The sequence below is a fragment of the Dysidea avara genome, chromosome 4 (genome assembly GCF_963678975.1).
Source record: "Dysidea avara chromosome 4, odDysAvar1.4, whole genome shotgun sequence".
NCBI lineage: Eukaryota > Metazoa > Porifera > Demospongiae > Dictyoceratida > Dysideidae > Dysidea > Dysidea avara.
This window is the reverse complement of record NC_089275.1, coordinates 10,520,375-10,542,535: the sequence shown is the minus strand read 5'-3', so window position 1 is coordinate 10,542,535 and position 22,161 is coordinate 10,520,375. Positions and strand designations below refer to the sequence as shown.

General features: G+C 35.3%; 1 protein-coding gene across 1 annotated transcript; it reads left to right on the top strand.

Moving 5' to 3' along the window:
- The first annotated feature begins 531 nt into the window (after positions 1 to 531).
- LOC136252699 (uncharacterized) lies at positions 532 to 1,733 on the top strand. The gene is made up of 4 exons (XM_066045270.1): positions 532 to 661; positions 754 to 873; positions 962 to 1,037; positions 1,565 to 1,733. The coding sequence occupies exons 1-4, from the start codon at positions 532 to 534 to the stop codon at positions 1,731 to 1,733; spliced, it is 495 nt and encodes a 164-aa protein (XP_065901342.1).
- The last annotated feature ends 20,428 nt before the right edge of the window (positions 1,734 to 22,161 follow it).

The following is a 22,161-nucleotide window of genomic DNA, read 5'->3' as shown; positions in this document are numbered from 1 at the left end:
TGATGAAATGTCTTGCAGAAGGGACAGTGGAAGTGAAGTATATTTCTACCCACACTAACCATACTGTAGAACACAGTGAATTTAAACATTTACCAATTCCAAAATCAGTCAAAGAAGACATATGCCAACAGTTTGCTGCTGGTATATCTTTAGAAAGAATCATGGACAGTAAGTAGCTATACTACGTATAATGTGTCTTAATAAATTGTGTAGATGTGAGAGGATCTATAGGGAAGAGAGACTAATGCAGAAATTTTAAGAAAAATATGACAAGACAGCAGTTTGTCACATGACAGGATTGCAGGTTTGAAAAAGTACATTAGAGGTGTTTTACGAAATTTTCACAGGAATATATGTCGTAAACTAAATGATTTTAGTCGCCATCGTCACAATGAAGATGCCATATCTGTCCAACGGATAGTAGAAGAACTTAGACTTGAGAATCCATCACCTGTTCTGTTCTACAAAGCACAAGGTCAAAGGGATCCAGAACATCTTAACTTAGCAGAAGACACCTTTCTACTTATCCTCATGACCAGTTTTCAAGCAGGACTGCTTGAAATGTTCAGCAGTAAGATAGTGTGTTTGGATTCTACCCACAAGACCAACCGGTATCGCTTTAAGCTGATAACTGTAGCTGTTCCTGATGAGTACCACACTGGCATGTAGCTACAGCTGTTAATGAGTGTATTCAAATGTTTTAGTAATTCAATTACTGTTATTACACTATGTAAACATAATTAACCAATTTAGGACAACCTGTGGCTTGGGCTATTGCAGATAAGGAAGATACAGACACTTTGGAAGTTTTATGGAAATCTATTAAGATTCACTGTCCCAATGCAGTTATAAACAATTTAATGACAGATGATGGTACGTATAATATGCACCTTTTATAATAATGAGGCTCACAAGGAAAATAACCATAATTATTATAATTTACAAATGCAATATTTTACAGGTCCAGCTGGAGCTAATGCTTGCTTACGTATTTATCCTAGTGTACGCCATCTACTTTGTCGATGGCATGTTGACAGGTAATATGTTACACTCAACATACTCATTAGTGCTGCCACGAGATATTGATATAACAAGGTGCTGATATAGTCAATCAGTTATATCGAAGTATCATGATATAGTATAATGATGTGGGGGAGGCCAGACATAATGGTATTTGGCATTTCATTAAGTTATGTGTTGATGGTTTAGAGGTAGATACATGCCAACCCCAAAGTAAACTGTGAGGTTATAAGGTTTGTATGAATACCAGCCACTTTTCTCAACTGTATAGCAGTATATAGTAAAAGTAAAATCCATTTAAAACCTGGTAAACATGAGTAACTTTACTTGTGGTATACATCCACCTTAAATATTAGCTTACAATGAGGAATATGTACATGTTTGCCTTGCAAATGTTGCAGTTAGTTCTATATCGTGATATAAACCTTGGTGATATATGATATAGAGTTTGTCCATATCTTGGCAGCACTAATACTCATATACAGTAACACTTAATATATAATAGTACAAATACTAACAATAACATGTTTCTGCTAAATCACAGGGCATGGCAAAGGAAATTATACCATCTGGTTCGGAAAGAGGAACATCGAGCTGAAATGTATGCATGTTTGTGGATGCTTATTGCAGAGCAAGACATCAACACATTTCTTGAATTGCAAAGTCTTTTTGTATCTTATATTATTGGGAAGAAAAAGAGCACCAGTTTTTGACATACTATCTAAAGGAGTATAACAACAGAACTGGTATTCATATATGTATGGGTATGGAAGCGACATACATACTGCATACACATACATAATTTGTGGTAGGAATTAACGTATGTACGTACATACATACTAGAGCTGAAACAGATATATATAGTACGTATATACGGATTACGTATATACGGATAATGATTTATCATCCAGATAGTAATTTGATGCCATCAGAATAGTTTATAATAATCTGAAGCAATTTTATGCTAACTTTTTCTTGATATATGTAGCTTCCACAATTAAATGTTACTATAAACTTAATTAATTTTCATTTCAGAGTTGTGTTTATTTCTATCTTATTGTAGTAAAACAAGCATATTCACATAATAGCAAGTAATGATATCACTATCCGTAGTATATCCACAAAAATTTTGTTCAGGATATTCAGATTGTGAAAAGACTGCTATCTATTTCAGCCCCAATACATACATACTATCATACCTGTGTACGTACATACATGCATATATACATACAATTTCTGCATCTTTTCAAGCATACTTAGTATAACATCTTTAAACAGGTTATAGGACCAGGTGTCCTACAGACCTTCAGCACTTGTGCTGTAAAGCCTTAATAAATAAACACAGACATACATATGTATGTACATATACACAAACAATAACATTGATGTGCATAATGTGTATACACATCTACAGAGAAGTGGGCAATGTGTCATCGAGTCTTTGACCACCAAGATGTAGACACTAACATGCTAGTTGAGAGGTACATGCAAATAGTGTGTGTGTACACATTTTATGTAGTGTGTGCGACTGATGTGTATATGTAGTGTGTGCGACTGATGTGTATATGTAGTGTGTGTTGATGCATACATGCAATTTTTAACATGAGTACACTAACACATCTTCTTTACAGTTTCCACAATAAACTCAAGACTAATCCACGCTATCTTAATCACCATGTCAACAGACGGTGTGATGACCTTGTGGAAGTTCTATTAAAATTTGAAGTGGACCAGTTTTACGACAGGATGAGGAAGGAAGTTATGCTGACACCACAGCATGCATCCACCAAAGTAGATGGTGAAGAGAGACACACCTGGGGAGAAGCAATACCAGATGTATCCATAAAGGTCAGTTATTGTAAAGCTAGAATTCCAAAAATCAGGTGAGAAAACCCTTCAGTACTGAAAGTGTACAACCCAAGAGTCTATCTACATTTACCATCAAGCACACAAGTTTTAATACTGCACATATCATATCACTGTATGAAGAATTTAGCATGTGAATGAATTTTACAGATGATTTCTGAAGTTATGTTTCAAGTGGAATCCAGTGAAAAGGACAAAGTTTACAGTGTGCATATACTGTCAAACAGCTGTGCACAACAACCCAACTGTGTACCACACTGTCAAGATCCGACATGCTTATATCTCTGCCGTCATGTGATGAAGTGCACATGTATTGACTACACACAAGGACACTTGTGTAAACATGTTCACAAGGTACAATCTCTGTAGAAACTACATACATATACATATGCATGTACTCCCATGCATTTAAACATACTTTAGGTCAATACATTGTTAAAGCATTCAAGCACAGCTGTGGATGACGACATGGACTGCAATCTGTATCCAACAGATAATTCCTGTTTATCAGATCTAGATCAAGTAGATTCCACTGTAAAAGAGACCATCAATCAGCCTGTAAAGAGACCATCATCAGGTATATAGCCATACTACATACATATATGTGCTCTGTGTGCTATTGTGGGGGTGAGGGTTTAAGAGCACACTAATAATCCTCTTGACCACGAATTTGATACATGTACACATGATATTTGAATACCACTGGCCATCAATAAGCAAGCGAGGTATGACACGTGCTAAGCATTATCAATAGAATGTGTTGATTTTTTACCTTTAAACTGATACTTTATGATACCTTGAATACAATTTAATGTTCTCCATTGTTGCTGTTTGCCTTTCATTTAATGCAGTAAGTTCTTCATAGGGTTCAGTGGGGGTGCTCAACACATTAAATGAAAAGTTTCATTGAAACCCTAGCATTTTAATCACTCTATACAAATGTGTTCACATGAGTGTCCTTTGACCGATACATTTTGCACAAAATGGAGATGTGCACATGTACAACAAAGGCTCTAGAGTTTTAATGATACAGTAAGTGGGTGTATCAATATTGCCTCCAAACTGCATACAAGTGATTCCACTTACACGTGACTGCACCAGCTAGTTTATTAAAGTATTCAGTAACTCAAGTTGGGAGAACTGTGGTGGAACAAAGCTGAAATAAACAGTAAAATAGGTTGCGTCAGTCCGCAGTATGGCTAGGTGTTATTGTTGCTATCAAAGCCACATTTCCAATGAAATACAGCTGGTGTACACTTCCTGGCTAAGTTTTGTGTATGTATGTAGCTTTTAGAATTGGTTGTTTATTCGGATTGGTTGTTACTAATTAGCTACTATTAAAACAAATTCAACCTCCCTGCAAAAGACACCTCCATATAAAGGATGACTCAATATAAAGGAAAAGCAAGTACTGTCCCAAGTGTCCAATATTTAAAGGTTCCAATGTATACACATTATCACTTTAGCACTGACCTATAATATACACAGTACGTATCTTCTACCATAGATACTATACTAATAACATGAAATCGGAAACTCTGTTTAGCATGCCGGCACTCCTCGTTGTTCCAGAAGGTATCAATTTGACAGTTGCATCAGGTACAATAATTACACTGCTAACTCAGTCTATCTTCACAACACAGAAACTGGCATATATTCCAGCGGCTGTACATTTGCCCAAATAAAGCCAACTTCTACACTGAGGTCAGTGGCGATTCTAGACCTGGCCTATAGGGGGGGCCAAGTAGGGAACAGCATAACTACTGTAATTTGGCTGTAGTATAAAGCAGAATTTCAAAGGTGTCTAGGGGTGCAACCCCCAGGATTACAGCCTAAAATTTATACTAATAAGCACTCCTTGTATTTTCTTTCAGTTGGTGAAGGGCTATATAAGTCTGATAATTTAGATGCTAGCTTCGCTAAAGGTTGTGAAGAGCCAAGGTAAGTGAGTGTTTCTACACAATTAAACCCAAATTGTTTCGTAAATTGAACAACACAACAAAACCATAGTGTGTAAGTTTTGCCAAGTATTTGAAGACATGCAGGTTGCATTGTGTTTAAAGTCAAGGCAATTCCAAAAGGCTTGTGCCATACTTTGGTAAGCTTAACACCTTCTCCAGAGCTTTATAAGTGATAATCAGGTGTGAATAATTAATAACTTTAAAATCTTGGGGAAAAATTGCAGTATAGATTGGCATTGTTATTTTTACATGATTTCAGTGGAGTACATAATACAGTTGAAACCTCCCTTAACGGTCACCTGAGTTGGGCAGTCACCTCAGCATTACGGCCATGTGACAATGGTCTCAACCGATTTCCAATCAGTTTGTACAGAATTAGTTTGATTTAAGCGGTCACTTCTGTAACATGTATAACAGCCAGCTTTAGCAGTCCCAAACAGCACTTCGCTATAGAAAAATACCTCTCACAAAATGGCCAGCTATAGCGTGCAGCCATTAAGGTGGGTAAACTAGCTGCACTGCTCCATACTTCTGTACTCACTTCTGTAACACAAAGACAGGTCATATACTCACAGTATAGATAAGCTCATAGCCGCTCCATTCTTAGCATAATTCTAATTAAAGCTCACCCTATTATTTTGATTCTGGATTTCTAATTGTGTAGTTATCAGTTCACCATCTTTACAATCTAAAAGGTTGAAGTTCTATAGTATAAACCATCTTCACCCCAAGGAAGTCTAGTCGGCTCAATCAGCTGATAGCTAGCTAACGCACTGTCTCCACCAACTGGCACTGCCTACAGTAGCTTCTGGCTCTTATCTGCTTTGTAGTCTGTCAGTTACGTAAGTGGTGTACTGAAGTGTAGCAAAATGCATGCATGTGTAACTAAACCTGACTAAATAACTGGAACCTTTGTATAAAGGCCAAACCTTGGTTGTGGCCTATAGTTGCTTTATGGAGAATGCTGAGTTAGGCAGCCACCTCTCTACAAAGGCCAAATATTTCTGGCCCGAAGGTGACCGCTTTAGACAGCTTCCACTGTATATTGAATCCAAGCATCCAATCCCATGTTATTTGTACGGTATCTATGGTTTTATGTATTCATTCATTCAAGTTGCATTGGCAATAAATTTAGATACTGCTGGGAAAAAAAGAGAAATACTACACTATGTTGATGAGATCACTTTTGCTGTAAACAACATAGAAGATACCAACGTGTTAGACAGGATGCTCTCCCTGTTAATGCAAGCCGCGAGTAGTAGTAAGGTTTGTACAAGAGAAGAGACAAGCCAGACATTCACAATAAAGGACAAATTTGCACCAGCACAGAAAAACGAAACTCAGCTGCGATTCAAAAAGACTTGTGCAGATTCTGGGAGGAAAACTAAGGCATCAACTATGAGGTATGTAGAATAACACTATTTCATGCGATTATAGATATGACAAAATTACAGTTGTCCAACTAATGAACAAAAGTCAACATGAAGAAATCGCAAGATAAAGGAAGGTAATTGAATAAGATATGTAATGCTAACTGATTAAAATATGAATACTGCATGCAGTGACGCTAGGAAGGAAACAACAGATAACTCAATTATTGTGGAAAGCTACCATAATAAGCCAAAGATAGCCATGCAGTGTAAGTATATCCAAGCATGCACATAATAGCATTATTATAATACTAAGCATCTTACAGGTGAAAAGAAACGGAAACGCTGTGGTAGTTGTGAAGCATGAAAAAGAAATGATTGTGGAAATGTCGAAACTGTGAAGACATGGTGAAATTTGGAGGATCAGGCAAAAAAAGCAAGTTTGTATACTCCGAAAATGCAGTGAATTGTGTCAATTACCACCACAACCACAGGTGACAATAACCATCCATAACTATGCACTATGTACAATACGTGACCACATTACTAATTCCTCTCAAAATAATTCAGACCCCAGGCATCACTATGTGGCTAACAATTTTTTTACAAATAATTATACCTTAAACTGATCGTGTCTGCATTGTGGAACCTCACATATACTAAAATTTGTAATAGCCACCACTGCATGCCCATGGAACAAATTTGTTACTAATAGTTGTTTCAAAATATGGCAATGCTATGGGGCTATAATTGAATATGCTGGTTAACTCTGCAAGGATGTCTGGCTGGTCCCTAAACATCCCTTAGCATGTAAATGATGTAAACTTGTGACACTTATAACACTTTACACATACTATACTGGATGAGACTGCTGAATGCAAAAGTGTTTTATACAGTCACATTTATATGATGGATTATTATCAGTAAGAACATTTATACTGTGTACATACGTATATAACTATAATTTGTACATGCTTCGGTTTCTGTAAGCTGATGTCAATGAATAGGTATATATAATCCCAGTGAGCCATCAAGCACTTTATAAGAAGGGAATTGCAACAATTAAATGAACATCATACAGCACAAGACTGTACAAATAATGTTGATAAAAGCTGCAAGAAAGTTTTAAAAGGCCACATTTTCAAGGATAATAATCATACAGTACAATTTAATTAATATATAAAACTAATATACAACATAGGCGATTCTGAGGGAGGGCCATGGTCCCCCCCCTGCTGAAAAATAACTATTAAAAATCTTGGGGAAAAGTTGCAGTATAGATTGGCATTGTTATTTTAAGCATTTTTCATACTTTTAGCATAAATTTAGGCTGTTTTCAGGCCTTTAAATTGCAAGCTTCTGGAGGTTGCACCCCCATACCCCCCTGAAATTCTACTTTATGCTACAGCCAAACAACAATAGTTATGCTGTTCTCTACTTGGCCCCCCCTGCAGATCAGGTCTAGAATCGCCACTGATATACAATAGCCTACTGCATTACTGCCAAAGCAATCTCCATCTTCCATTTCCTAATTGTCTACTGTTATGTCTGTATCTTTATATACGTAAACAATTTTAAATATATAATTCACTATACAATACAAGTATTAAACAGATTTTATAAGCAAATTTTGGAACCAGTCAAATATTAAAGGTATATACCATAAGCATGTAACATCATAAATAAAACTTGTATTCTAAGTTCAGAACAGTCTGAACTTTTAAGCCAAGCTTCAGTATAATTATAATTATGCAACGTATACAAACTCCATAAGAACAAAGTATATGCAATACTGCCCTAGGTGATAAGTTCAATAAGATTAAACCTACATGTTATTCTGTTGGTAGGCACTTGGTCATAGTGTGGCTATTAGTTGTGATGATATGGCTGAACATTACAACTGGTAGTGTCTACAATGTGACACCTGATGATGACTACTATCCTAACACTACATGTCATCATTGTCATAACCTACAATACTACCTGCTCAATACCACCAAATACTTCACCTCTAACACTCAACTACTCTTCATACCAGGACTACATCACCTTCACACTGATCTCATCATACAAAATGTTCACAACATTTCACTCATTGGTAGCACTACTAATGGTACAACACCAGACACAGTCATCCAGTGTAACTCATCAGTTGGTATTGTAATGACTAATATTAGTAACTTGATAGTAGCTAATATAACAGTTAGGAGCTGCTTGGGTAATGAATATAACAATGCTACAGTCTTGATCAAACAATGTACAAATGTTCAACTGAGACATGTAGTGATAGAGGAGAGCCATAACTCATATGGTATAGTTGGCATCAACATTTTGGGTGACTCACATTTCTCCTATATCACAAACAATGCCATAATAATTATTTACAATGACACTATTGTGGTTTTTGAGAATCACAGTCTTACAATAGACCACTATCATGTCAATGATGTTGATTATTTATTTCATCAAAGAATACATTTTAAACTCTATCAACAAACCTACAGGGTAAAGATACAGCTACTTAATTCAACATTTCAATGGCTTAAAACTGACAGTGCAATTTCCATTGATTTTAATTTTAAATACAAAGAGCAAACCATTCTACTAATTAAGCACTGTAAGTTTAGTAATAACAACACACCTTCTGTTAAGGGCGGTATTATAAATGTACATAACCAAATAAAGAAACAAGTTGACAGTATTTGGATTCAGTATTGTGAGTTCTATAATAACCAGGTAACCCAAATGGCATCGGGAGATGTAGATTTTCAGGATAATGACAAAATTATGACCAAACTAGTATCAGGAATCATTCATATGTTAGATGGCCCAAATGTTATATTAAGTCATTGTGTCTTTCATCACAACAAAAATTCTTCAGTTCTTACAATGGTCACAACATCATTAGCGTATTTCAATGTTACCATTGCCAACACACTGTTTTCATTTTCCACATTGTATGGGATGAAAGCATTTTTATTTATGCAAAGAACTAAATTGCACTTCATAGGTTCAGTATTTTTTCATAACATTAGTAACAATAATAATGCAATTATTTTTGCACATAACAGTGAAATAATCTGCTCAGATTACATTGAGTTTGTAAATGTCACAGGAAGAAGCATTATTGAATATTCATTTCACAGCACTACAGATCCCTATTTCAGTTTATTTGTAAAAGAAGGTTCCGTTATCAATGTTACTAACAGTAAGTTTAAAACATTTGCATCCATTGAAGAGTTAGCATCCAAATTTAGGTCAGTTCCATCTGCCTATCCACCTTGCTATTTTCAGTATTTCAGTAATCCAAAGAATCCCAAAGAAAACCAACCAAGTTATTCTATAATATTTCATAATAACAGTTATGAAACTCAGCAAAAATTGCATACAAGAATCTTCCTCTTATTCACTGCAGTTGGTTACCACAGTCAGTATTCAGTACTGCAATGCCACTGGAGGTGAACGAAAAATACATAAAGTATATAAACAAATCAGGAACATTTGATATGTTACCACAATATACTCGACCAAAGACCTTGTGTTATTGTGATAACATCGACAACTATGATTGTCATGAGGAGTTGCTAAATCCTATATATCCTGGTCAAACTATGATGCTAAATATTTACACTATTTTAGCAGGTTTCAGTGACTTTGACACGATAATCACAGTTTTACATAATATTACTTGGTTATCTACTGCTTGTGCTATCACTAATTCTTCTGAAACCATACAAATTGGTAAAAACAATATTTGCACTATAATAAAATACACCATTGCATTTCCTAAACAAGGATGGTGTGAATTGTTTTTGAGAAGTTTACGTGATGGGATTGATAAAATAGACATTTATTCTATAGTAGAAAAGCCTTGTCCAACTGGTTTCATTAAGATTAATGGTGTATGTCAGTGTTACCTATTCCTGGAAGAGTTAAACATTAGATGTGATATTAACGATCAGACTATACTACGTCCTGCAAATGCTTGGATATCACCGACACTTCAAAATAACTCCTATGAAGTTTTCAGTGTTTCACTACAGTGTCCATTCCATTACTGCCTACCTCACTCATCACATCTTAACTTCTCCACTCCTAATTCACAGTGTCAGTTTAACAGATCTGGTGTATTGTGTGGACATTGTCAACAAAGTCTCAGTACTGTATTTGGTTCATCTCACTGTCAACAATGTTCAAATATCTACCTGTTTCTAATTGTACCCATATCAATAGCAGGTCTTGTGTTGGTCTTACTACTGTTTATTCTCAACCTCACAGTAACTGATGGAACTATCAGTGCATTTATATTATATGTTAACATCATCAGTATTAACACTCCAGTGTTCTTTCTTCATTTTAACACTTTTATACCAGCTTACACATTCATTTCACTAGCTAATTTAGATTTGGGTATTCAAATATGTTTCTACAATGGTATGGATGACTATGCTAAGATGTGGTTACAATTAGCATTTCCCTTCTACCTCATCTTCATTGCTACATCACTCATCATAACAAGTCGTTACTCCACTACAATACAGAGGTTCACTGCACGTAGAGCACTACCAGTACTTGCTACACTTTTCCTATTGTCATATACTAAAATTCTTCTTATAGTATCCAGTGTCTTGTTCTCATACTCCACAGTAACTAGCCTGCCCAGTAAACACACTACACTAGTGTGGTCAGTTGATGCTAATGTACCTCTGTTCAATGTTAAATTCATTATATTCTTCATAGTGTGCTTCATCCTCTTTCTGATACTAGTTCCATTTAATATCATCCTTTTATTTACCAGAACACTATCAAGATTTACTATGATTACAAAATTCAAGCCACTACTAGATGCTTACCAAGAACCCTATAAGGACAAGATGTACTACTGGTGTGGATTACAGCTTGTGTTAAGAGTTATATTATTTGCAGTGTCATCATTGGATAGGAATATCAACCTCATTATTGGTATTGTGCTATTCATCTTAATTGAAGGAATACATGGTGCTGTAAGACCATTCAAAAATAAGATTAAGAGTCATAATGAGCAGATTTTTAATATGAACATTCTTATACTGTTTGCAGTAACCCAGTACAGTCAAGACACTACAAACATGATTGTTGTCAATGTAATGATTGGATTAGCTATGGCTCACTTCAGCTTGATCATCATATATCACATAGTTACATATGGACTACATAGAGTGACCAGAAATGGATTAGAACTACACATTGGCAGATTAGTTAGATGGATAACAAGAATGCAAAAGAAACCCAAATTCCAGTGCATTGAATTGCATGATTTGAATGTTAGAATTCCAGAAGCTGTCAACTATCATGAATACCGTGAACCATTGGTTCTGTTTGATCAGGAATAGACGCCTCATAAACATATACATTCACAGAAATATATTGCAGTGATTGACAAGAATTACATAATACTTTGTTTCATACATATTAGCTATACAAAACTGGAAAGCTGTCTGATTGTATGATAGTCAGTCAGTCAGTTATATTGCCAACTAGCTACTACGCCGTAGTATCAAACAGTGCTCATGATCTGCCTTTGTTAAGTTTGTTGGGAGATATTTCTACCTGTTGTTGTTTGCATGCTGTTTTCAGTACATTTTATGCAGAGGTATAGAGCAAACTCACTGGAATTTCTACTATAAACTGCATGCAAATCTGCTTATATTAGCTATTCCATTCAATTTGATACATGGACCTTTTTTGAAGGAAGCATTAGTAGCCCAAATGGTAGGGCATCATCTGGTAATTGAAAGGTTCCAGGATTGATGCCCAGGTTGGAACTTGCTGTACTGTAGTTTCCTTGAATATAAAAATTTAATCCCATTGCTCCCGGACCAATTGTAAAACCAGGAACATAACTGTACCAGGGCACAGCTGAAAAAAAAAGCCGTCATTTACCTGATTGCCATCTCTGCTGAATAAATAAAGTGCAAAGAAATAAATGATAGTTTTATGATCGTTATAATTATTTACAAATTGTATTTTCCTTGCCACGCCCACTTGTGGCTTCCCATCTGTGGTAGTGTGCATCTGAGGACTCACTTTACTTGTAATTAGTATCTACACTCTTTCCCCCTTTGGACTTATAACACAACATTAGCACAAAACAGGCTGGGAACTATTCACAGATAGCTAACTGGTATATGAAAGACAACAGTTATGTATGCACTTTGCTATAAACTATACTTATGAAGAAATTGGAACAAAGAAATGTGTCAAAACTGAGATACTCTAAAAGAACAGTCACTGCTCTAATAGAACATTCAATTGATAAATAATTTTATTGTGAATTACAGCAATGCTACCTAATACTAAAAAGCACTGATGTATGTATACTTTACCATCAAACAGGTTCTCCCTCTCAAAAAACTGATTTCTAGTTTTGCAAACATAGACTATCAAAAGTGCTCTCAGATTCATGCTGTACATATGTGACCGGGCCTGCAAAAATAGGGCATGTGGGCACAAACTACACCCCATCACACTACAAGTCATATCTCAGTACTGGAACAAAATATTTGCATTCTGTATCTTGCATCATAAAGCCAATTAAATGCATACTAAGAGCTAGAAATTTCACTGTCATAACATAATGGTACAGAAAGTTATGGGTCAAGGAAGTTTGAAAAAGTAGGCAAAAATCATGTGGCCACATGCCCTGTTTTTGCAGGCCCAGTCACATATATGGAGGTTGTTTTAATTGCTTTCTGTAAAGATGTCCAGTTAGAGTCTTAGTGTCCTACATATATCAAACCATACCAACCAAAGTTTTGAGGATAGCTTATATATGTATTCCATTCTTTTTCTGCTCCTAGTAAAATAAACACTACAAGTTCTTGTCCCATCCAAGGTTTTCCATGCCCTCCTAACAGTGTCTCCTACATAGATCCATCTCTGCATGCTTAGCAGTTAATACATGTGCATGAGGTCCTGAGTTCACTAACTAGTGATTACTTTCATTGTCCTTTCACTGTATCATCTTACGGCGCTATTTCTAAAATACATGCATGCATATACATGTAATTAATTAAAAACACTTTGACACTTCAGATCAAAGGAATTCCAGAGGATACATTTGCCATGTATACTTCTTTACAGGGAGACATCTAAATGCACACTGGTGTACATTGAAATGTATCCCAGGAAAGTGGTTACACTTCTAAAAGAGCAAGCCACTTTTATCAAAGCAAGCAAGCATGGCCTTGATGTGATGAGGTAGTGGTACTACCCTTTGTTTGTTTTATACAAGCTCAGACTGAAATCAATTGTGGGAATAAATCAAATGTGCTCACAAGATGATTACCTCAAACTGAAGTGCTATTACAAGAAGCACTCAAATAATAATCTAATCCACCTGAATTGTCGTTATTAAAGTTTTTGCCATTAACCTACCATGACAGCCATTTCTTGGCTGCCGCCTGTAATTTCACATCTTTTTCCACCCTGGCTTCTTTGGGGGCTGCACCCTTTTTGACAGCTTGGCTGTTTTTGATTAGATATCACTTGTTTTTGTAATTTCATACCCAAAAACCAGCCTATGGCCAGCTTTAAGTATTTCTTTTAACTTGCTTTACCACTAGAGAGAAGATTATTATGAAGTAGAAGATTTTAATGATTTGTTTAGCTACATGTACTTTAGGCAATAATTTGTAATTGTATTGATTGATCATAAAAATAAGTTACACAGGTTATTAAACTGTTTGCAGCTGAATACTCTACAGGGAAATGTGTATGTAGTTCTACAGGGAGCCTCATAATGGAACTGTACTCTTTGACTACATGGTGAATGGTTTGTAGTTGAACTCACCACATGGTGGCTTATTTCTAGCTGAAACACGCTATAAAATGTAGCTGAATTCTCTCCTGTTTCCAGCTGATTTTTCTACAAGGTGACATGTTTCTAGTTGATTTCTAGTTACACTCTATACAGGATAACTTGAAATGTAGTTGAACACCCTACTGAGTGACTTGATCACGTTTATCTCTCTACAGGGTGCCTTGTTTCCAACTGAGCTCTTTATAGAGTGATATTTAAAATTCCCTATAGTGCTCAATGAAATGCTGTAGGAAATTTGCCCTGTCCTGTAGTGTGTCCGGATCAGGAAATCTAAATAGTTATTGTAGTATAAACCATCAACACAACTTAATTAAATGCCAAATACCATATGTCTGGTCACCCCCACATCATTATACATCAATATAACTCTATATCATCACCTTGTTATTATCAATATAATAATATAATAATTCTGGTAGTACTATTTTTAGTCACTTGCACTCTTGCAAGACGACATTATGTTTGAGTGTATGTGGGCAAGACATCTGTGAGTTACTTGTTTTGCCCCATCATGAGAGAAAACGACTTTTCATTGAAGAGTATATAGGCATACCCTGGGATAGGTGAGGTGTGACATCTTAATTGGTGCATTAATTAACGTATGGCTATATACTTGAAATATTGAGGATATCCTTATCCAAAATGTGTAACCCCCCTCCCCTTGCAAAGTTTTAAACTACATATATACACTGTAAGAAAGGGTTTTTTCTGTTTAAACACTGTTTTTAAAGTGATTATTAATCGACATAATTTATGCATCATAATTACGTGTAATTAAGTAGGGCTCTAGGATATACTTATATTCAATATTTTCAGCATCACAGTTTCAGCTATGGGCCTCAATATATGTTATTGTGGCTTTGTTAGCATCTCGGTTGCCAAATGAGGTAACTAGTGGTAATGACAATCAACCATAGTAGTATACACTATGACTCAGTAGCTCTGCAAGTGGCCTTTGATGGGGTATGTATAGTATTATAGGCTATAAAGTATAGTGTCTTAAAATACCATCTACGTGACTACATCTATAGGTTAAATGTTTTGTTTTGACCAGTAAAACAGGTATACATACTAGAACCCACATCTGTTGTTCTTCTGCTATGACAAAATTTAAATATTATAATTGTGCAAGCAATTTATGCCTTCAGAAAACTAAAAGATTATAATAGACTCAGTGGCAACTTGTTAGAAGGTGCGTTAGTAGGGCAAATTACCTCCATGTTCAAGTCACCAAAAAATAAGTAGTCCAATATCAATTTCATATTGTAGATGAATCGTTAATATGGCATCAATGTAAATGCTTTTCTGCACCAATTGCTTGAACTTGTTATTTCATTGCTTTCAGTCTTCCCGTAAACTTGTTTGTTTGTTTTTATGCAACATAATTTATATATGACTCATGAATTGGTATCAACCAGACATATTAAGAAATCTATAGCAACGCAACGTGTGCCCCAAATATCAATTAATGGAAAGTAATGTTGCCATTCTGTTTCATTTTCAGCTTGTTCCACCTGCTATAATTCATTACAAATGAAGGGGACAATACAAATGAAGAACAATACTAGAAGGTACCTCTGTGAATGAATTCAGTCACTATAAAATGCGATTAAATGTGTGCCCTGACTATCAATTACTGGGTAGTAAATGGCCGTTCCATGTCATTTTCATATAGCCATTGTACAGTATTACAAACAAGAACAGCATGAGGAGCACCTCTGCAATCAATCCAGTCACTGTCAAAATTACAGACAATCCTTGTTCCAACCAGCTACACTGAAGCGTACTGCACATCAACACCTATAGTATATGGTAGTGGAGAAAGACAAGGAGGACAAATGCAAGTCCAACTGAGGTTGGTAAAAATGTATGTCTTGGGCTGAAGCAACATTGAACAATGAAGGAATCAAGTACGTATGTACCATACCCTTATCCATAGTCAAGTTATGCTTGTTGGTTATGCCAAACCAATATGGCCAAGCTGTTATGAAGGAAAAGTGAGACTGGTTTTGTGTGTAATGTATAGGCAAGAAGCCCAAACCCCTATACTATATGTGACTGGGCCTGCGAAAATAGGGCATGTGGGCACATGATTTTTGCCTACTTTTTCAAACGTTCATCACTCATAACGTTTTGTACCATTATGTTATGGCAATGCAATTTTGAGCATCTAGTAAGAATTTAATTGGCTTTATGATGCAAGTACAAATATTCTGTTCCAGTGCTGAGATATGACTTGTAGAGTGACGCAGTGTAGTTTGTGCCCACATGCCCTGTTATCGCAGGCCCGGTCACATATATCTATAATTATATATATAGTACTAACATACTGAATAACATTTGCAGCCACTATAAGAAGGTACAAATTGACCACTTTGATCAGAAAATAACAGTAGTTCAGCTATGCCTTAGATTTGTACCATACATATGCAGCTATACTAGTGGACATATAATCCCTACTTCAGTCATTGCTATACTCCTTATACAACCAAAGTAGGAATTAAATATCCACTCATATAGGTGCAACTTAAAGATACTGATGCTATCAGCGTACCTCTGATTAGTGTTAGATTCATCACATCATTTAAAGTGTGCTTCATCCTCTTTCTAATTCCAGTTTCATTAAATGTAATCCATAAACTAATTCTTATACAAGAACGCTATCAAGATTTACTTTGATTACTAAATTCAAGCCACTACTAGATGCCTATCAAGGACTGTACAGGGACAATTGGGTTAGATAACTTCTGGTGTTTAGAATTGTTTTATTTGAACTATCAATATTGGATAGGAACATCAACCTCACTAATGGTACATAATATGTACTTAGTTTTAGTTGAAGAGATATGTGGTGCTATAATACCTTTTTAAAGTGAATTTAAGAGTCACCGTGAGCAGATTTTTAACATGAATGTTCTTGCATTTTTTGTAGTAGCCAACAAAACGGTAGCATTGTTTGCAGTTTGTACAAGGTCACTTGTGTTATTTGTGGTGTTTTATCTTGGATAGGAGCATCATTATTGGATTATACCATTCATTGTAATTGAAAATTATGCATGGTGTTTAACACCATTCAAGAGTGAGATTATAAATTTCCGTGGACAGTGGTTTATAGCCAAAATTCTCATGTTGTGTTAGCAATGGCCCAATACAATCAAACACTACAAACAGAATTGCTGTCAATGTAATGATTGGGTTGGCTATCGGTCACTTCAACTAGATCATCATGTATCATCGATCATTATGATGATAAGTGGAGTAACCGAAAGATTACAGCTTTTCACAATTACATTAACTGGATAGATAATTAGATTACAAAAATGCTCCAAGTTAAGCAGTCTGAGTTATTTGATAACATCAATGTTAGAATTCCAGAAGCTGTCAACTATTATGAAAACTGTGAACCACTGGTACTGTTGGGTTATGAACAGACACTAACAATAGTTTACTGCAGTTGAATGTATTCTTATAGACACTTCAAAAGAAATTACTGTACAATAAATTATATTAAAGGTATTTTGTGTGCATGTGCTGTTTATAATTTTTGTGTAGCTACTGTACTTTCTAACTGATTCAGTGACACATACTTACAACAAAATAGTATAAAAGCTAAAAGGAAGCCGTAGTACAGAAAAAGTTAAAAGGAAGCCTCAAAGTTGGTTTTGAGGCTTGTAATTACTCAGTTATCCAAACCCCTTGGTGAACCATCAGTCTGAAAAGTCCATATCTCTGAAACTGTGCATAAATAACCTTAACGATAGCATAAAGAAAATATCAGGCTAAGAGTATTATCAACTACCCTAATAGAACAGTCACTACTCTAATAGAGTATTCATTTAATAGTTTGGTTGATTAAGGATCCAGATAAGTGGGCTGAAGCTCCACTGTACAGTGATATACTGTAAAATCTATATTAATTGAATCCGGCCAAGCTGTCAAAAAGGGTGCAGTAGCCTTCCAAAAGAAAACAGTTGTAAATTCAAGTAAGAATGGTGGGTTATGTGATGGTAGGTGGATGGCAAAAAATTATTCAGATAATTTGTTGCCAAATATTTATGTAATTTGGTGCCAATTCCCATGCAGTGAAACTTGGGGGAAGTAACATAAAATTCACCTCAACTGTTATTACAATACACCTGCCACCACAACCATTTCGAAATGGTTGCCACCTTTGATTTCCCAACTTTTTCCCATGGCCCTTTTGGAAGGTCCACACACTTTTTTACAGCTTGGCTGTTTTGACATAGTTTTACTTAGTATTACAGAAGGTGATAGGGAACTGAGGAAATTTGGGAAGAATTTGTGTGTATGAAGTGGTGTATGAGGTGCTAAGCTGCAATTTATTTGAGCATGCATGGCAAACTCAATTAAAGCTTAACCTATTTGATGTAACAGCATCATAATTTGAGATGTGGATCAAAGCAAATGAATAACAATGCAAATAGCATTTTCATGTGCTTTGCAAGCTTCAGTATGACCCAGTGTTCTCTAAGAATGATGTGATCTTGGATACAAGTAGTATATTTTAGTCATCTGGAACAAATATTAAAATTAAAGCAACACATAGCCAACTGTGCCTGTATTGTCTTAATTCTTCATAGCAGCAGCAGCGATTGTACTTTCCGATCTTGTACATTTAGCTCCTAATTTCAGAGGAGTACATATGGTGGAATTATGGCAACAATATCAGATATCAATGAATTTTATGTAAACAGAGAGAAACTCAGACTGCACGCAGTGTGTTGATCATGAAGTGTGTGCATTTTCTTTCTCACGTTTTAGTAACAATACAACAATCTAAGTGCATGACACTACATAATAGTCTTGGGTGTGTGTTGTATACAAATCCAGTATTACAGTATTTAATACTGAATACTAAAGGACCTGGTTTAGGTTTTACTTTCATTAAAAACATCAATACATCATCAATGTAACTATAGCAACACTAACATAAAGATCATGCACGCATTCATGCTTATTATAAGGATGTATAGAAGATAATTATTTGCAGAATAGAAAATGAGTATGCCATTATATGATGTAAATGCACTAGTGCATTGAAGTTAATAACTTCAATTCATCACTTATTGTTTACTTGTTGTGTACAGCTACTGTTAGATGACTGAACTGATAATTAACATGTAGTACAAAAACACACAATAATTTATGCAATACGCACACTTTACACATACTATACTGGATGAGACTGCTGAATGCAAAAGTGTTTTATACAGTCACATTTGGAATAACAGTAACACAATGATGGATTATTATCAGTAAGAACATTACTGCACACATGTATAACCATTATGTGCATGCTGCAGCTTATAAGCTGTTGTCAATGAATAGGATAAAATAGTCCCAGTGAGCCATCAAGCACTTTATAAGAATGGAATGCAACAATTCAATGAACAACAACATGCAGTGCAGGACTATCCATAAAATGTTGATAAAAGCTGCAAGGAAGCTTTAAAAGGCCATATTTCCAAGTATAATTATCATACAGTGCAAATCAATGTATAGAAGGACATGGCTAATATACATAGCCTACTGCATTACTGCCATAGCATCTCCATCTTCCATTTCCTGATTATCTACTGTCATGTCTGTGTCTCTTTAAATACAATTTTAAATATAAAATTCACTATACAATACAGGTATTAAACAGGTAATTACTTTTTAATACCAGTTAAATATTAATATTAAAAAAGAAGATAGCAGGCATAAATAAAGGTATAGTTACCATAAGCAAGTAACATCACAGACAATTACTTTTGAGGAACATTAAATGAAAATAAAACTTGGATTCTAGGCTCAGCACAAGAACTTTCAAGCCAAGCTTCAGTATAGTTTTATATGGACTGTATACAAACTCCATAATAACAAAGTATGCAATACTGCCCTAGTTCAATAAGATTAAACCTACATGTTATTCTGTTGCTAGGCACTTGGTCATAGTGTGGCTATTCGTTGTGATGATATGGCTGAACACTGCAACTGCTACTGTCTACAATGTGACACCTGATGATCACTACTATCCTAACACTACATGTCATCATTGTCATAACCTACAACACTACCTGCTCAATACCACCAAATACTTCACCTCTAACACTCAACTACTCTTCATACCAGGACTACATCATCTTCACACTGATCTCATCATACAAAATGTTTACAACATTTCACTCATTGGTAGCACTACTAATGGTACAACACCATCCAGTGTAACTCATCAGTTGGTATTGTAATGACTAATATTACTAACTTGATAGTAACTAATATAACAGTTAGAAGCTGCTTGGGTAATGAAAATGACTATGCTACAGTCTTGATCGAGCAATGTACAAATGTTCAACTGAGACATGTAGTGATAGAGGAGAGCCATAACTCATATGGTATAGTTGGCATCAACATTTTGGGTGACTCACATTTCTCCTATATCACAAACAATGCCATAATAATTATTTACGATGACACTACAGTGGATATGGAGAATCACAGTCTTACAATAGACCACTATCATGTCAATGATGTTGATAGATCACTTCAAAATAAAATGACGTTACTACTACATCAACTATACTACAGTGTAAAGATACAATTACTTAATTCAAAATTTCAGTGGATTGAAAATGATTTTATTATTTCTGTTGATTTTAATAGTGAGAGTATAGGGAAAAATACTTTACTAGTTAAATATTGTCAATTTACTAATAATAACATGCCTTCTCTGCAGAGCACTGCAATAAATTCATATCATAATAAAACCTACATTAATGATAGCATTTGGTTTCAAAATTGTGAGTTCTTTAATAATGAGATTAGTGAGTCACTCTCATTGGAAGGAATTATTGACATCATAGATGGCCCAAATTTATATGTAAACAACTGTAGCTTTCATCACAACACACATTCTCCAGCTATTACAAAAAGGACAATAACAGTTCATAAGTTATTTAGGATCAACATTACCATTGCAAACACAGTGTTTTCATCTTCTACAGGAGTTGCACTAAGAGGGTTGTTGTTTGGACAATTTATTGAACTGCACTTGCAGGGTCCAGTGATATTTTACAACATCAGTAGCACAGATTGTTTAATTAGACTGCATATGAGTGATATCATTTGTTCAAACTACATTGAGTTTTCTAACCTCACAGGAAGAGCTATACTTGAGTACATTATTAGCCTGAAAGGTTATGAATTTATAAACATGTTTGTAAAGGGAGGTACAGTTATCAACATAACTCACAATGATTACAAAACTTTTGCATTCAGAGATACTTATTCACATTTATACGAGACACGTTTGTGTGCATACAAGTATCCATCCTGTTATTTTCAATACATAAGTGATCCAATATCTGGTTCCAAAGACAAATATGGAGAATACTCAATAATTTTTAAAAATAATTATGGAAATTTACCAGACTTTGCATATAATAACCTTCCTCTTACTCATTGCAGTTGGTTACCATGGTCAGCATTTAATGCTACAATGCCACCAGAGGTAAATGAGAAATACATACAGTATATAGATGAAACAGGTGTGTTTAACGTGTTGCCGCAATATAGCCGTCAAAAGACATTGTGTTATTGTGATACCAACAATAGTTTTTGTTGCTATAAAGAAATGCTCGATCCTATATATCCTGGCCAAACAATGCTGCTAAATATTTATGCAGATTTACAATTTGATTCCATCGGTACAGTAATCACAGTTGTTAACAATATAAAATGGCTGCAACGTACTGCTTGTAGCATCACTGACTCTTCTCAGATGATACAATATGCCAAAAGCCACACTTGCACTAAACTAAAATATACTATTGCATTCCATGATGAAAATTGGTGTGAACTTTACTTGCGTGATGACTATGATAAAGTGGATGTTTACTATGTCACTCAGAAGCCTTGTCCAGCTGGCTTTATTAAATATAGTGGTATGTGCCAATGTTATCCATTTCTCTATGAATTTGGCATTAAATGTAACGTTGATGATCAAACTATACAACGTCCTGCAAATGGTTGGATTTTACCTATGTTTCAAAACAACACTTACAAGATTTTCATCCTTTCA

Bases quoted from the DNA above. Each gene is read 5' to 3' on its own strand.
- LOC136252699 (XM_066045270.1), top strand. From the start codon at position 532: ATGACCAGTTTTCAAGCAGGACTGCTTGAAATGTTCAGCAGTAAGATA. The intron at 662-753 runs GCATGTAGCTAC...TAACCAATTTAG, and splicing joins TCCTGATGAGTACCACACTG to GACAACCTGTGGCTTGGGCT. The intron at 1,038-1,564 runs GTAATATGTTAC...GCTAAATCACAG, and splicing joins TGTCGATGGCATGTTGACAG to GGCATGGCAAAGGAAATTAT.